This window comes from Strix aluco, chromosome 10 (genome assembly GCF_031877795.1).
Source record: "Strix aluco isolate bStrAlu1 chromosome 10, bStrAlu1.hap1, whole genome shotgun sequence".
In the NCBI taxonomy this organism is placed as follows: domain Eukaryota; kingdom Metazoa; phylum Chordata; class Aves; order Strigiformes; family Strigidae; genus Strix; species Strix aluco.
The window spans coordinates 14,290,000-14,308,826 of record NC_133940.1 but is presented as its reverse complement, the minus strand read 5'-3'; the positions used below and the strand labels follow the sequence as shown (position 1 = coordinate 14,308,826).

At 39.6% G+C, this 18,827-nt stretch overlaps 1 protein-coding gene across 7 annotated transcripts in view; it reads right to left on the bottom strand.

The window, feature by feature from the left end:
* Nucleotides 1-4,133: 4,133 nt before the first annotated feature.
* The window catches only part of ATRX (ATRX chromatin remodeler), an 88,611-nt gene continuing 73,917 nt past the window's right edge, over nt 4,134-18,827 (bottom strand). For all 7 annotated transcript variants that reach the window (XM_074835342.1, XM_074835344.1, XM_074835341.1 and 4 more), the window contains 5 exons: nt 11,455-11,604; nt 9,605-9,730; nt 8,567-8,662; nt 7,888-8,016; nt 4,134-7,057 (listed from right to left, as the gene is read on the bottom strand). In XM_074835342.1, coding sequence (XP_074691443.1) covers nt 6,779-7,057; nt 7,888-8,016; nt 8,567-8,662; nt 9,605-9,730; nt 11,455-11,604 — 780 coding nt within the window. In that variant the 3' untranslated portion in view covers nt 4,134-6,778. The remainder of the gene's footprint in view (nt 7,058-7,887; nt 8,017-8,566; nt 8,663-9,604; nt 9,731-11,454; nt 11,605-18,827) is intronic.

The following is an 18,827-nucleotide window of genomic DNA, read 5'->3' as shown; positions in this document are numbered from 1 at the left end:
ATCTCCCATGTGAAACATTCTTTAAAGGGGGAATTCAGCATTGCTAAATCCCACCCAAATGGTTGCTTTCAGCAGGAATTTACTGGGTTTGGTTCTGGTTCAACAAAATACTTAAAGATACTAGTAATCTGACTGGCCTGGGAGCTTAATAGCAGCAGAATTACAACCGCAGACTTTGGCTGCATTTTGAGTGGCACAGGGAGCAGTCAGCGAGGCTCAGGGGGTGCTTTCACAGGGACACACTCACCTCTCCAGGCCATCCCTGCAGCAGAGCAGGCTGACCCCTCACGCAGCCACCAGCTGCTGCTCTGCTCAGCAACAGCCAACTGCAGACGCCGACTGCTCCTTCGGCTCGGAGGCTTTGACAGGGCTGGCAGAAGGACCCTGCAGCCGGGGCAGTGCACGGGGCCTCGGCTGAAGGTGCATCTGCTCCAGCGGTGGTGGACAGGCCCCAAGGGCTCCCCTGCTCCTGCTAGGAAAGTTTTAGAGGAAAATAACATCTGCAGTGTATCAACCTGAGAGAATCTCTCCTAAAGTAGCAAAAGGAAATGTCAACGTATGCTTGGGATCTCAGCTCACCAAGTTTCCATGCGCTTCAAAATTACAACAGCCAGCTGAAAAACTCCCGAAGGGCAGGCAAAGGCGGCTGGTGCAGGGGGCAGCCACCGTCCTGCAGAAACCCCCCTGTGCCCTTCACCCTCCAGTCCTGTTTTACACACAAAAAGCCATGGATCTGAAAGCACCACAGGAAACAGGACAAAAGGTGTCGCTTTCAACCCTTCTCCTCCCACCCGAGAGGGGTAGGCGTGTTGTAAGGGAAACATTATCCCAGGAGCAGCTGTGCAAAGCAGGAGGGAGGAGGTCGGCAGCAAAGAGGTGGGCAATTTCTTGAATCTCACTACAGAGGGGTGCAGAAACAGAGGGAAACTCTCTGCATGAAGCCAACACGATGCCAAGCACAGCACAGCACCAACCCAGCAAAGCACCCATTCCCCCAGCTTTGGTGCGTGATCCGAGGCACAGGGATGGTCTGAGAGGACCGAGGAGACAGATGTACAAGTGGCAACGCACACGTGGCCTCAGGAACGTCCCTGCAGGGACCCCGCTGCCTGCGGGGAGCTCTCCTGAGTGGGACTTGCGGCTCAGGGCTCCTTTCTCCATGGGGGAGGAAAGGAACAGAGGCCCCAGACTTACCTCCCCTGAAGAACATGATGGAGAACCCAAAGCTGTGGAGGGAATCTAGAAACTTGGCGCCGAAAGGCAGGACAGGTGCCCCTCTGGTTTGGTGCTGCCCTACCTGGCAGTAAGTCCAGAGAGGTGCATCGCACCACCGGCCTGTGGCTGAGATGTTCCCAAAAGGGCATCCAGGAATGGGGCATCCCCAAAGAAGGGCTGAAATTCTTGTTGATGGTGAAACAGAGACATCCACACCGCTTGGGATAGCGCTGGTGGTTGCAGATGACTCCAGGTACCTCGTCCAAAGGGCGATGTCCTCTCCTGCAACCCAACAGTCGGAGGTTTGGCTGAAACACCAACTATCCCGGCAGGGGGAGCGGTCTGCAGGGCGAAGTCCAGCTTCGGCTCAATCCAAAAAGCTTTATAATGACAAAGGTGCTGCGAGGAAATGAAGTGAGGTTACCAAGCACTACCCCTAAGCCACGGGACATACAATACACTGAGGGTAATATTTGGGTTACCTGGTATCTCAGTATCATTTATTAACCAGCAGATACAGGTAAATTTCTCTGTCCTTTGGCAAACAAAATAGCACCAAGACCTTGCTGGGAAACGACTTGTATGGGAGACAACATAGTGGGGACCTGTGCTGAAAGTAATTAATGGGCAAACATGCAACATAGGTGCAGTGTGCTGCTTCTCCAGGGGCTACAGGCACCCGGGGCAGCTGTCAAAGATGGAGGCATGGTCAGAAACGTCAGCACAGAGCTCACTCCTGGGATGGAGGGGGGGATGCAGTGGGCAGTGGTGCAGGAAGAGCACTTTCTGTGGCTGAAGCTGTACAAATGCAGACCCTGATCCTGCTTTTAAGGTAAAGACAAAACACACCTGCACTTACAAAGGCAGAACAAGCAGCAAAACCTAGCAGCAGGGCCTATATCCACACATTACCAGCAGCCAAGACAGCAGCGTGAAGTGGAACTGTAGTGAGGAACTTAAACCAAGAGGACTAAGTCATGCAATAGGGAGTATAAGACTTGATTGTTTTTTTTCCAAAACAAGTAAGTGCTTTGGAGGTGTTAAATTCTCATAATGGAAAATACCAAGAATACAGTCTTGTACCTGCACTGGCTGGCTTTGAGTAAGAGACCTACAAAGCCAGTTCCACTGAGGAGTCTCAGGCTCTTCCCTCACTGTACCAGAAAGTATTTAGCACCCAGATGCCCGTGACCAATGCTGCAGATCACCATGCAAGATGCAGCAAGCGCACACCTGCGCTGCTGCTAACGGGCATCAGCAAGAATCCACGGAAATGAGAAACATCCTTTGTGCTATTGAATTAAGAAAGTAGCTATTGTCACCGGATTAGGCTTTGATTAATGCCCCAGGTATCAATCATTGTTTCATATTCAGTGCCTCAAATAGCTTTTTCATGCACCAGTCATTAAACACAAAGCCAAACTGGTGTTTGAGATCAGACCTCAGGAGTGGCCTACCGCAGACCCAAGGGGTGACCCCACCACCCCTGGGTCTCACCTTCCCTCCCCAGTTCAGCCCTCAGCCGCTTCCCAACACCCTCCTTCAGTCACCACCTCCCCCGTGCACAGCAGGTACAGGAGCTATGACCGGATGGAACATGACTGTGTCTCTGCTGTGCACCAGCTGCACGCCCGGAGGCGACCCAGGGCCACTCATGCTGCCTGCCCACGGGATGAGCCTTGGCTGCAGAGCACCCAGCCCGCTACCGCCTCTGAGGCCACAGCTTGCTCTCAACTCTTCACCGCAGCACAGCTCTCCCGAAGACGCGGCCGGGTGGCATCGTGCCGGTGCTCTATGTAAGGACACATCTCCGGGGTACAGGCTACAGCACAGAGGGTGCGCAGGGGTTCACTTCAACACCTGAGCAGGTCGGGGAAGTTCAGACGCTGCACGCTTACATGGCTGATGCTGCAACACCAGCATTTTTCCAAACATCTCCAGCTGGGAAAGTTTAGGACATTTGTCTTTCCATAAATGTTGAAAATTTATCCAAAACTCTTTTTGCTTCAACTGATGAATTTACTTTTATTTACCGGGCTCAGAGTGGTTCTGCTTTTGAGGTAAAGACAAAAAATGCCACAGGGTAAGCATTTAGCACCTGACACATCAAAACGCCAGAGTTCAGCAGCGTTAGAGCACCTTGCAGGCCTGGTTTGTACGGGGACAATCCCAGGACATGCCCCAGCCCGACACAGACAGCCAATGCCCAGCCTCCGCCACATCCACGAGCCTCCTGCTACCTGCTATCAAAGTTTTTGATCGAGTTCAAAGTTACAGGAATATTTAAAAACACATTGCCCACACTGCCCCTTACACACAATTTGCTTTCACACCAGACATGATTTCCACAGCACCTGCTCTTTCTCACCTACCAGCAAGACCAGCTGCACCTCTCCGAGCAGGCCCATCCAGAGCAGTAATGTGGCTGCAGCACTGGCCAGGAGCCACAGAAAAGCTTCCAGTACAGGGAAGGAGCATAGGGGCAGATTTAAAACACAACTGTCATGCTTTTTTTTGTGCAGGAAAGGGTTTTTTGCCCAAGAGGTAGGATTCAATAACTGAGGAAGGGAGAAGTACAGTTATGACGTTAAAATATGCAAGTAGGTTATCCTAGTTTGACCAAGTAGAACTTCACCTCACACTTAACAATTTATCATTGCTGGGCAGTAACTCGCTCTTCATTTTTAATAGACAAGATTGGCTGCAGAAGCTACTATTAATTCATATAATTTGAAAACCTGGACCACAACTGTTTTCCTTAAATGCAATTAACAGCTACATCCAGTAACGGGTACCTCGCTGCAGAAAAAAAATGAGAGCTTAAACTCACAGGGCAGTGCAGTTCTCAAAAGACAGCTCTCAGCCTGTATCCCTGTGGAGTTAACGCTGTATTGTGAATGTAGCACAAGGCACGTTGATGTATTTTGGTCACTTTATTAAATGAGATATTAAATAGTTTAAGTTTCAACTACTAAACAGCACTTTGAATGGTGAAAACACAGATAGTATATCGTCATACTTGAATGCTTCTTCTCTTTAAAAACACATTTCCAGTCCTTATATATATTACAAAACAGCCTTATAGGAAGAAGGGACACCTTTTCTATAGTACTTAAGATATTTAATACAGAACTGAAAAGCCATCTAATAGAAACAAAGGCAAGTCTTCACAGCTGTATGATTTCAGCAGCCAAAGCTGGTTGATGGACTGAAACATTACTATACAACTGGGACAAAACATATACAATATCACAATACTAAGCAAAAACGCTTTACATCCAAAGGAATAAACAGGTTACAAAATGTGGAGAATTTAGCAGGCAAAACTGTATTACAAGCAACATTTTTATTCGTCATCTTAAGCCATTTCACCTAGTTAAAACATCTAAAACAAATATAAAAATGAGCCTTTTATTATCTTATTGATGTATGTTCTGTCTTTAAATATCTGTTAAAGCTTGATGTTATACTCAAAGCACATTGTTATGCAGCTAAAATGTCAAGTGAGAAACATGTATGCAAAGTGGTCCAAGTTTTATTTCAATGCTTATCTCTGATTTCTTCTTATGCATTAGTCTTCTGTTATCCATAGTTTTGTCCAGAATGAAAAAAAATGTGCCTTTAAATGTTGCCTAAAACTTCCACATTTAAGTCTCTGAGTTACTGTAAAACTCCATTGAACATTCCCAGGTTTGGTAGAAAGTATTTCTCTTATTCACGACACGTAGGAATATCGGTTAAGAGTTGTCCAGAGTACATTTGCCTTCAAATGTTTGTCTCAGTCTCACATTTTGTTTCTTCTAGTGTGAATGCGTCTCTTTTTGCTCCCCTCCCCCCAAATTAAATTTATCGTAGAGCTGGCAAAGCACTAGAACATACTGAGGTTCTTTTGTGGTATCTTGTAATAGAAGAGTCCAAGACAGCAGCGTGTTAGCTGGTTTTGCAACAGATCAAACTCTGTTCAGATCACAAACCAAGTTTCAATCACAAAATGAAATATCGTGTAAGATTTGCATATTTAGATGCAAAAACCACTTGTCCATTCAGGGCAAGAACTCAAACTCCTGCAAGAAACTTTCCAGAAACCATAACAATTTTAGTTCATGTCAGCAAGTCAGAAGAGTCCAGCAATATCTGGAGCAAAAGCCTCCATCCACTCATTTCTCCAGACTTCTCTGTAGTCAATACACCATTGCCTCAAATGTTCCTGTCACTTACTTTTACCCCCAGATTATAAACCTCTTGGGGGGCGGGGGGGGGAAGAATCAACCAAACTATATTCAAAGAAAAGCCCTATTTGTATTTAATTATCTTAAAATCTTCACAAGCACAAAACGTGTGGGTAAAGAGAGTGCTAATGATATATAATTAACCAGAAATTTATCTCTGGTCTACATTAAAACAAAACAGAAATCAATCTCTTTGTGTACTAAATCAGTTTTTCACACAAACCAAAGGGAATGGGGAGGAGTGCATAATCCAAACTCTTATCTAATAGAGGAAAAGTTATTTCACTGTTCTGGCAGCTCTGGAAGTTGCTACAGCACTTTCTATCAATTTTAAATCAGCAATGGTTCTGCCATTTTAAAGTTGTTCATATAACAGGGTTTGACCCTGACCACCGTCACTATTTTAACCCCCAAAATACCAGGAATTGAATTTTCTTGGCCCGTCTCCCATTGCCGGCAATGGGAAAAGACAGTAGCACCAGCATTAAGGAGTTAACAGAAATGTGCTTTGTATTGGACTCCGCATAGAGTAAATTAGCGTGTGAAGGAAAAACATCTTTAACTCTAAGATCACCATTTGTTATTCCTTCACATAAAACTGAAAATAAAAAATGGCAGAAGACTAGGGAAGAATAATCACCTTCCCCAAGTCACTATTTAAGGCTGTATACACAGTTTCTATATAACTGCATGAATCAGAAGTTTCAGAGCAGTAGTATTTAAGAATATTGCACTCAATTCTGTTTCAAAGAGTATTTTCAGTTCCCGTTTCATTCAGCATAGATGATATAGTATGAGTCCAGACCTCAGTCAAAAGGAAACTAGACTATTTCTGTTATAATATTCCCACTAATATAAAGAAATGGGTAAGCAGAAAAGTATTCCATAATTTGAGGAATCAACTCTAATCAAGAACTCAGCTGTTTACAATTCACATATGGTATACTGAAACATACAGACCTGCAGTCCTTCCTAAGCTTCTCGAATCTGATGACAGCTTTGCAGCTACTAAAAGCAAGCATAGGAGTTTAGACAGGAAACCTGTGGAGATGCTACTGTTATGGGAGGACTTGTTTTCACTGAAAACAACTTGTTATCTCCTGTACTCAACATATGTAAGAAGATTCTAGGCAACATCACTGACAACAGGGAAAACATTATGTCCCATTTAAACAAAGCTGAAACACTAATATGGAACATGGCATTTAAGGGGACCAACCAAACTATTTATTTATTTTTATTTTTTACAGTTGAGTTCTGTTAAGCCATTGATTCCTAAAAAAATAAAAGTTCATTCTCTGATTTTAACAATCCTTTAGGCTTTTAGTGCAAAATCACATTGATTTCCCTTGGGAAGGCCCTGGATTTTTGCCTCTCATTGGGGGTGGTGCTCGTTGTAATGGTGGTGGCTGCATACCACCTGACACTGACTGATACATTCCTCTCATATCTATCTGTTGGTAGTTGGAAGGATTCATGATCAAATTTGGAGGCTTTGGCATCATGAGATGACTCATTGCTGCTTGCTGATAAGACATCTGCTGCTGTTGCTGCTGATTGTACTGCTGCTGTAGTCTTCTGTTCATAAGTATCCTCTGAACACAACTGATTAACTGTGAAGGGAAAGTAGAGCTGTTGTAAGTGCACGACCTGCCTCAATGCTGCAAGTATCAAGTTCAGAGTTAAAATCAATTCGTTAGGGATAGCATGGCTGAAGGAAAAAAGCACCATTGTTATCACCATCACTAATGTGATGGTATTCACAGGCTGATTACTGTAGAAACCATTTAGTAACACCATTTAGGGCCAAGTTCTCTTAATGACTTGCCTATTGTATTGCATACAGCATTTAGGTAAATTGCTAGGGCAACATGCACTATACTGTGAAATTATTCCCAGGTATAAGTTACAACATTATTTGTCAGGTACCATTTATCTTCCCTTTGAAAGTCCTGCATGCGGTCTGTCACTAAATGTTTGTTTGCCTAAGAGAAAACTCTTCCCATTGACATAATCTGGGCAACTTTCAAATTCTGCAAAACAATTCTAAGCTAAAAAAACATTACCAATACTTTCTAAGATGTGTGTTTCATAAGTTGCTTTCTGAGCTCTGGGAATCAGATTTCTCTTTAAGCCTCATGACCTTCAGGACAACTACTTCAACAGAAAAATCTGCTGAGTATTTTTTTAAATGAACTTCCCATGGAGCCTCCTTCAATGAGGCTGAGCAATGCAATCCAACACACTGGAGAAGTCACCATCATCTCCTGATGCTGCATCACATACACCATTACACAACGCCAGCAAATACACACATTCTGTAAGTACATATTTATGCACCTAAACATACACTTCTATTTTATGAATGCACACATGCAAAGTCCATACTCAACACACCAGTTCAAACATGAACGGTTGATCAAATAAATATTAGATATTTTACCATCTGTTGTTTAGTAAGGACGTCATTATAGATGGCTTCTCGGCGCTTGACATCAAGCTCCTGGCTTGCCTGTCTGCTTAGTGCCAGGGCCTGTACTTGGCTCTCCGTGAGTGTCACATTTTCCTTCCACTGAAAAGGAGAAAAACCAAAACTTTCTTTGCACTAGTCATTTAACAAAACCGTAATGGTAACTGAGGTCCTGCATTATGTTCAGAGTTGTATCAAGAGTTAAAACACAGCCCAATTTCCAGTAAATGCAAAAATATACTTCACCAGAATTGGAACTACAAGTTATTAGTTCTAATTAATACTCCTCTAGATTACTGGGAGCAAGCAAGAAATGTGGCAGCCCAAGACAAAATAGATAAGGACAAGATATAGGAAATACATCTTGTTTGTGTATAATTATTATTCTTATTTGTAGAAAATCAGCATTTTCAGCGCATGCCAAATAATTATGAATCTAAACTGCTAGTCCTCTAAGGCTCTATGTCATCTAGATACCATTAAGGGTTACTGCAAGCTACATGGATAATGGTCAATACAAACTGGAAAATATATTCATTAATAATGCAATTAATCAGCTGAATGACCATATACAATAGTAATTTCTTTGCTTGATAACATTTAACGTTTTCCCATCTCCTGACCTAAACCTACAGTTATCCATTTCACTCACTATGGTTGAAATGATGTCTTCAAGGGGCTGAATTCTTGCTGCAGTTACACTGTTGGTTGCTTCCACAACCTTCTCTCTTCCTTGATTAATAAGGTCCTGAGAAAAAAACAGAAAATTAATTATAAAGCATAGGTATAAAGAACACATTTCTTCGCCAACCTTGTGTAAGTTTTCTTCATCTTTGCCTTGTGTACCTAGACTTTAATTTCATTTTTCTCTCAATTTGCACAAGTCACTAAGTCTAAGCTTCCATGCAACTGAATTTCAGCATAGAGTAATTGAACAGCACGTATAAATCTGCTAATTTGTACAGTGGAGAGTATTTATAAAAAACTATTTTTGTACCCAAAGGTTTTCAGGTCATCACAGGAGTGCTACATTTCTAACCGGTAAATTTTCTGTGATACTGACTTTGTTGATGTTACAGTTCCAATTCATTCTGTGTGCTCAAAATATTATCTATTATGCTAAATTATCTCCTTTAGCATAATACTAGCATATATTATGTATAATTACTCAGGTCTATTCAACACAGGTCTCCCTGATTTGCACACTTTGTTAGAGGTTTTCAATTCTTTAGCACAGACTCCTCACCAGACACCAGTAGGTATCACAAGACTTCAACTCCTGCAGTTCACAGCCTGGCATCTTCTTAGGAAGAAATGCCCTCAGCTACTACAGCTAAGATGGCAAACCAAGACCTGAGATAACTGAGGAACAGATCATGCGTTCCTCTCTCCAATCTCTTCTTGGACAGAAGACAGATGGAGGTAGAAAGCTAGATGTGGCAATTAATGTCTGCAAAGAACGCAGTTAGTTTTCCAGAATCCTGAGACATTACACAGGTATAGGTTTCTATGCATACAGGTTAGACCTCAATATAGCTAGACACACAAACCCCCCCCCTATTAAAAACAGGGCACAGTTATATAAATACCAAAGTATTTAAAAATTACATTATCCATTATTTGTGACAGAAAAAAAACATGCAGCCTTACAGCAACACAGACGTGTTACACTACTCGGATGGCTACTTACCTCCAGCTGTTGATTACTCATTGCTGACAGAGCACCCAAATTGAAAGGAATATATGGTGTTTGAGAGTTGAAATTTGTGGGAAGCATATTGGTCCCAGTTGGCATGTTGAAACGCATAGTCAAGCCCTTAAAAACACAAAATATACTTATATTTTAGTAACTCTGATAATTCATGGTATTCTATAATAACCCCTGAAATACCATATGCAGACGAATCAGCCCTTAGAGAAGACTACAGGCACTGTACGTTGCATGTGAAGGCTAACCCATCTCAGTAAATGAAGATCTTCACAAACCTCAATTCAGAGGACATTTTAATCACAAAGGAACCTAAATTCCAGTCTTGAGTAATATGTGAGTTTAGCTTAATTACAATTATTTGGCATACTAAGAAAAAAAATGACCACAACTTATTAGTATATCTTAAGTTGTTTAAGATGCATTTTTTTATATTGCAAGCCCACTACTTAATGTTGAGTTTGACCTCACTGTAATCAAATTCTGAAGAAGCCAAATGCATAATTTATTAGCAGGAATATAAAGCTCATCTCCCATATGGATTGCTCATGGGGCAATTTCAGTGCTTACTGTATTATATCTTCCTGTTTCTTCTTCCTCACAAAACCTTCTCCCAGTACTCCATTTTCATTTGTCATCTATCTATTCACTCAAGATGGTCAGTGGCAATTTATACATCCACTTTTCGTACTTTCAGATTACTGAATACCAAACTTTGCCTTTCCTGGAATCTTCCTACTATTAAACTCCAGTTACACCAAGTTATCACATTCCTTTTACAGTGAAAAATCCCAAACCTGTAGCCAATTTACAATTTTCTTCATTCTACCACCTGCTTAAATATCAAATAAGACACAAGGAATAAAAGGAAAAAACCCAAAACTTTTAGGTTCTTTCTAGCAAATGCTGATACGTTTGTGGGATTGTGGCAAAAAGTCCTGAAATCAACTGTATACCTTTAATGGAGCTAGAAATTTCCCTCAAATGGTAAAAGAGAGGTATTACACAGAACACCAGTTGAATTTTATTATGAAATAGAAAAAAAATGTGTGCGTAAAAAGTAACTTTTAAATGAAAGCAATGAAGAAAATACACAGAAAAGACCAGCATCGAAAGAGCAAACAAGACATGGAATCTCCATTTTTCATACGTCAAAATTTGCTTTACATATCCATTCTTCTATAGCACAAATCCTCTGGCCCTGTTTTATCTAACTTGGCACAATGAAGATATGATGCTTGCAGAATGTACTATATTTACTTTAGTTTCTCTTCCAAAAACTCAATCAATATTGTAGCCTCACCATCTCCTTTTATAATTGGCAATTACAGCCTGACTGCCTTGACACCCAAGTATCTTCATGTGTATTATTCTCTATTTCCTGCACAGGCAGCCTAAAGCAGGCAGAAGCGTATCTGCATTAAGGAATGGGGTCATCAGTTTGGGTTTAGCTACTGCCTCTGTACTTGAACTTCCCCCATATTTTTTGCCTTTCTTTGACCTTCATGTATCTAACTGGAAAACGGCGTCTGAAAGAAAGAAGTACCGTTCGTTGGAGAACGTTCCTAAACAGCAACAACAAAAGAAGCAGCCCTGGAGGTGTTTAAGAGTAGGGTCGACATAGCGCTGAGGGATCTGGCGTAGTTGGGAACTGTCAGTGTGAGGTTAATGGTTGGACTAGATGATCTTCAAGGTCTTTTCCAACCTAGATGATTCTGTGATTTCTTGGCCTATAAGAAAATTAACCTCCCCCAAACAAACTGAAAAGGTAAGAGGTACTTAAATGTGGAAAGGTTATTTTCATGTATGTGAACCTGATTAGATAGCTTTACCTTCTTTTCGGCTTCATATTCTGCCCATGCTGCCTTCCTTTCTTCTTCAGTGAGTTCCTCTTCCTCCTTATGATCCAGGAGTGAATCATGTTCATGATATCCAACTATATACTCTTTATTGATTTGAAGCAGTTCTGCCAGAATTGTATCCTGTTCAAATGAAGAGATGATAAAATCAGAGGTCACTCAGTAGCTCTACTATATTTACTCTTTGGCATGCCTAACTTACTGCTTTTGACCCAATTCCACAAATAGCAGCTCAGAGCACTTCACAACAAAACAAAATGAAAAAATAATTTAATAGTACAATTTTCCTCAGAGGGAGGGTAATGGATTAACAATCTGTTTCAGAGATGACAGTCCAATCACTTAATGAACCACAGGAATGCACTTAAGATTCCACAACAATAAATGCAGTTTAAGAACCTAAAAAGAATGGAATGTGCTCAATGATTTTTCCTTTGCTTAGGCTGGATACCTGAGAGGACCTATCAATAATCTATGTCTATAATATATAAATAGCACCTCTACTGGATTTAAAACACTAAGTAGGTACTTTGGTCCATCAACTGTCCACCAGCATCCGACAGAAAAAAGCTGCTTTCTTAAAACTGTTAAGATGCATATTGAGATAAACAGTCCCCCCCATCTGGACTATGGAAGGTCAAATCACTGCTGTGAATCTGATTTGATCAGCAGGTTGCAATTTAGACCTCTATATTCCACAATACCCCTAATGCATAATTGCTTTTAAGGTTAACCAAATTACAATGTCCTTTATAACGGCAAGCTATAGTGAAGGTTTTGTTCACAGGCATGCTAACATTTTATATACATATATATACACACACATAAAGCTCCGGTACAGCTCAGCATTCAGTCTAAGATTCATAATACAAAAGCTATTATCTCAGTGAACTTTTGGACCACTCCTGAAATGAATGACAGCAACTACACTGAATATACTTTTTGCAGTAGAATTATATGAATACCTGCAGACCCACTTCACATCGTGCCCTTATTCTGCTAGGCATTTGTTCAAACAGGAATATAAACTGTCCTACCCTGACATTTTATAATCTAGACCAAACAAGGATTGGAAAGAATGGCTTGTACCCACAAGCAAACAGATTTTTGCAACAACACTGGGAACTGCATGTGGAAGTCCGGACCAGTGGTTTTGTCACAACAGCTACAGAAAGTTGTTTTTTTCTCTGTGTGTTTAATACTCAATTATGTTAACCAATTACATAAACTAGTCTTTGTTTCATCCTTCTACTATCTGGTCTCCCTAAATCTGAATCAATACTTTCATCACCAGCTCCTCAAGAAAATATTCAAAGTAATATCTGCATGACTAAGGGGCACAAGGAACAAATAATGGTATTTTTGGGATGGTGGGAGAGAAGGCAGAGAGAGAAAAGGGATGCAATAATAGGATATGACACAAACATCTAGATGAAGTGGGTGAAGAAGTCAAGAAGATATTACAAAAGTAAGCTAACACAATTAAAGTCTCTCAGCATACCGTAGCTGTACATCAGTGTGTGGAGGGTTCCTGGACATGCATATGCGTTAATTTCCATGGCAACACTATTATTGAAAACAATACTGGAATATAATCCACACTCACTTAGCCAACACAGTCTTCGAAATGTGGTTTAAATTACATCCAACTGTGTGTTTGCTTTTCTTTGTCTAAACTTTATTTTGCATTAACTTTAACGATGGAGCTTGAAAACCAGGATATGGAAGGTACTGCCATTTAGTTTGTTTAATTTTACAATTAAAAAAAATAAATTCACCTTACACACACACAAAAAAATCATCAGAATAAGTATTCCTTTTCATTTATTTAGCTGGTAGATAGAACAATGATTATCAATTGTTTTATAAGCTTTAAGATGAAATCCTGGTGATGAATGAAAAAATTAAGAGATACTGAAAAAAGGTTCTGAACTTTAAAATCCTCATGGAAATTAAATACTATGGAGAGATAAATGTATGAGAAGGAAGTCTTCCATAAAGGAATGTGAGTTATGTTGTAATTCATAACCAAGTTTTTCTCAACCAATTGAGCATTTAATACCAAGGTTAAAAATAAAAATAAAATTCAAATAAGCAGAAAATTCTTCTGATTCTGAGATCAACGGCCTTCCAAAATTCAAAAAATTGTCCCCTAGTACAGAACCTACAGTAAAACACATGTCCTGGCTATGTCCTGAGGTAATATAAAATAACGATATACTATATCCAACCGAATCGGAACTATTATTTTAATCTGCTTTTCCAATCTGCATTACATGACCTCAACTGAGCCAAGTTTTCATTTCACATAAAAATGTGACTGTGACTCTAATCCACTGAACATGCTGATCTAGGGAAGAATAAGAGAGGAACAGAGGGTGCAATACCGCCAGCTCTGAGGGACACACAGTGCCCTCCCATTATGTCTTTGTCCAGCTCCTACCTCAGATATACTATTCTGAGATATATGTATTGCACTGGCCAAGGTAAGCCACAAGCACTGCACTTATCACTCAGTCCAGCTATCAGTATTTGTGGTGAAAGAACTTTTTCCTGTTAGCTACATATTAGCCAAGTCTACCCCAGCATACAATCCTTCGGGAGCTGAGCATTAAGAGTCTGTGAGAACCTACTTCAAAAAACCCAAAACAATAGTCCAGTCTTAAATCACACCGATTTTAAAAAATACTCCAGATCCACTGTTAAATTCAGAGCAAAGTAAAATGTAACACCCGAAATACAATCATAATACATTAAACAGACTTTTCTCATTTTACACCATCTTTTCCTTTTGAATTTACTCTACAGAAGTAATAACAAAACCCGCTTATGCCTTTAGTCTGTGTTAGATAATTAGTCACTAGATTTGCATAAAGCTCACGGCCTCTATACAGTAATTACTTCTATACTTAAATACAGCAAATTTGACTGAGTGATTATTCAGTCTAAGACACCTGTTACACCTTTTTTGTATTGAATTTCTAAACTACTCCTTTTCAACTCTGCAGGAATAGCAGGTAAATGAAATCAAGCAGTGGAACTTAAGACTAATTTAGTAATTCATGCGAACAACATTCATAAAAATATTCTGTTTTACCAAGTATTTACATTGTTCAAGATGCAGAAGGGCAGAGAAATGGTGCTATGAAGTTATGGTTGTAGTGCAATAGGCATTTTCCGCTGAGAACTGTACACACTGGCTCCTCAGCACTCCCCAGCAACCTGAAGGTCTTATTCAGACCGCAAAGGGCAGAAAATTGCTGCTAAAATTAACACTTGACATGAAACTTTGATAAGCTTCCAGAAAAACTACATAGGACATTTGCCGTATGATTTTTTATATAAAATAGCAACATTCAATATCCTCCTCCCCTTAATAACACTTTCTAAGAAAACTGGTCTTTGACTGAAACTTGAATTATTGCAAAACCAAAATTCTCAAGGATATATTTTTAAAAAACAAGTAATATTTGTTTCTTCACTCACAAAATGGCTTTGACTTTTAAAACAATATAGAATGAATTCTCTTAACCCATTAAAAGCAAAAGAACTGAAAACTTTTTCTTCTATCAAAGAAGTTGAAAGCTGTGTTAAAGCTAGGGGTTACAAGAACCCTCCTAATGCTCAGCTCTGAATCACTCTTCCTCAACATACATCATTCCTGGCTGCACACCTAAAAAACCTTCCTACTGTGGGGTGTCACTGAAGTCAAGAAGCTCTCTGACTTAGCAAACATCCAGCAGAAAACCTATTATCCCTCCAGGTTTTTCCACATTCATGCTTAGATGGTCGGAGAAAAGATGGAAAACATTTCACCTAATTTCTATCCATAATTCCCTCCGAAAAGCATGTTTGGAAGGGGTCAGTTCTAAAATGCATATTTTCAACATCTTTGTACCCATGTTCCGAGGAGTCTGTTCTTTCAGAGCCTAGTTGTATTTCCACTTGACACTTTCAGTATATTTACGTGTTTTACTGTGCATTTCATAACACGGCTAAGGATTACAAAGGTAATCCCTTACCTTACTGTACAACAATAAAATTACACAATAATGTTCAGCAGACTATGCTTTGAAGATGTAGAAGAAGCCTGAAGACAAAGAGAGGCAATTGTACACAAAACCTGTAAAAGCCAGAACTAATGCCTCTTTTAGCCTAAATGCATATTTTGCTTTGCTGGTACTTACAAAGGAACAGCCCAGTCAAGGGGTAGACAGCTCAGTGATGGAAGAGTAATACAGGTAAGTTTTAATGGCCTTTGTTTCCAGCTAAGAGCTGCAGAGATCAGATGGGGTGTACTGAACTTACCATGAACAAAGCATCAGAATATCATGTGACAAGATCTTAAAGAAAATTTTAATCTCCAAATGCTATGTAATTAATCAATGTTACAATAAAATTCATAAGCATACCGATGTTTTTAATCAACTTTTTAAAAAAATGCTATGCTATGAATGTGTTAAGAAATTTTGTAATTATAAAGCTTAATCATACACGTCTGCTAAAATTACACCGAAATAGAAATAGTTAACTTTCTGATTTAATAACCTTGCACAATTTAGAGAATAACATCCACTGCAATATTTCCTACAGCTGATATTTGCTTCTGATTGTTTGTGTAGGATTTTAGAGAACTGGATAGGCCAAATAAAAGACAGAATAGGAAATAAAACATACAAGTTAAACTTAGATATTATAAATAAGGCATGAGCCACAATTCAATTAAACAGACCACAGGAATCAAAGGAGTCACTGCAACTACGGGCTACCTCAGTTTTGTGGGCAAAGCAAGAACCTAATTGTGGATAAAATGAAAATAAAATATCCCAACCAGCTGAGCTTCACAGGGAAGACAAATGCAGCCAAAATAATTTTTAAAAAGTGGGATGAACAAAATAGTAAACATAAGTACCAAATGAAACAGAGTTTTCTGACATAAATTCCTTTGTGACAGTTTACTACCTTGGCAGTACGCACTGTTCATCCAGGTAGGGCAGGTCAATGCCAAATCAGCAGAGAAATCACCCTAAATTTAACTATTTGCTTGGTACTTTTCCTTGGCTGAACTACCCAGGATTCATTCACGGTAACTTGCCACTTGGGCATATTTGATGGCCATACATGACAGACTTCACTCTGATCCTCAGACTCCCTGCCCAAAGCCCAGATTGCAAGCAATACATTACATGATGACAGCTACTGATTTTTATTAACACTCCTAGAAACACTTCCTCCCCACAACATTTTGAGGAAGTTTTCACCACAACAGTATCTATGACACATGAAAACACCATCTACCACGCATGCCCCAGACTACTCTGCCAGCCAGCTAAAAACGTGCATTGGGAGTTACGACCTTCCTACAACACGTCACAGCTGCAGCTCCCAACTCCCGACTGTGCAGGAGCTGAGGGAACTCAGCATCCAGCACGATTCTTCCTCGCTACCAAGACTAATTCAGGGGGACAAAGAAAGGGAAATGTATTTGGGGGTTAATGGCTAGCTTCCCATAATCTGTGAGGCTATCAGGGATGCAAAGCCCTGCTTTCAATACATGAATACAGAAACTGCTAAAATAAGATGAATCTACCTAATGATTTATAGCTTTTTCAGCCAACAAATAAAAAAAAAAGGGATTAGGAATTTGCACACAGTATGTACCAAGATGCACATCTTCAAAAGGATGAAATTCCATTCAATACCATTTGCCAAAACCATGAAAAAAACCAAACAGAATTCCAGTACACAGATTTGCTCTATTTACAGCCAGGAACTTGGTTAAAAGCTTGTATTCAACTTAACTTACACGAACCTTACACTAATGGTTGGAATGGAATTAATATGGAACTTAGTATTTACAACTGAAAGACTAAGTTTGGAGTTTATAAATTTTCTCTTTTACATTATACGTCATTTGTTAATTGATTTACTGTCGTAAAAGAAAACAAGTAACTTCCAAAATATAATTACTGCATTGGAGCAATCAATGCTTTGAGTAAACAGTTGCTTCATAGGTTTTCAACCTATTTTTATTTTCTTAAAAATAAGTAAGCAGCAGCAAATGGTGAAGCATTAGCTATGAGTTTGTGAAAGCATAAATGTATATGGCATAGAATAACTAATAACATAAAAAAGATAAAATAAATACTATTAATTAAAATCTAAAGGAGTATGTTTTAGGAAGTAAAATAATTATTTTGCCAAAATAAAAATGTACAACATAGGAAAAAGGTAGAAATACATTTTCAGTTATCTGCAATTTACTGCTTACAGTGAGAAACACTGTAATAAAAAGAGCTTAGATACAGTCATTAAAGTTTGTTTTCAAGGGTTTTGAAATGCATATGTAACAGTGACTAACACTTACAGGGCTAACACTTCCTAAATCCCCCTGGCAGCTGCACAGACACTGTAGGTGGTCTAATAGACTGTTTCAGAGAATGGCTTAACTATTAAGAATGCCAATGCAATGCCTGACCACAATTTATTATATTGTAGTGGTCTACAGATAGTCTAGAATGGAAAACATACCATTTTTCCTTGGAAATTAATAGGATGTACAAACTGGAAAGCCTCCCTCACCTCACCCAAGCACTGTAGAATGACCTACAGTAGTAACTCAAATTTAACCAGTTAACTAACTACGGGCCACACATTTTCATGTTACTGCTTACTAGCTATTCACCTGGTAAGAAGCAAAGATAATTGCACAATAGCTTAATGATGAGCTAGTCTCTAGCAGACCACATACACAAAGAGTATAAAGTAGACAAAGTACAAAATCTTAGCTTAATCTTAAATACAAACTGACTTGGAAAAAAAGAATAGAATAACTGAACCAGTTATTTTTTCCCCTGAAGTTTACTCCTGCCTGACTGTAAAAGTTACAGTTTTTATTTTTAAATTCAGTTAGTAGATTTTCCAGTTCCTTAAGTATTACATAGGATAGTGAACCACTACTACATAGAGCAATGACAATGAACCACTACTACACATGCCACATCCATTACCAACAGATTTAGGCAGGTGTCAGTGAAAACAAACCATTGCGATCCTAAAAGTTCATTTAGCACCGAGTCAGAAAAAGGTCTGACATCACTACTTCATATTAGCTCAGGGTACAGAATATCAGCATTCTCACTGAACTGTATAAATGATTGTCTACAAAAATGTCACTGGTCTCTGATAGTACTGGAAACACTAAAAACAGATTACAAAAATCTTAGCTTGTCCAATTTTCCTCACTTAAACAGTAAGTAAGTGCAACTTTCTCCCTATCTCTACTGTATCTATATTAATGGTCCCTACAAGAACAGTTAAACAAGAAACTAAAAACCAAGGAGGCT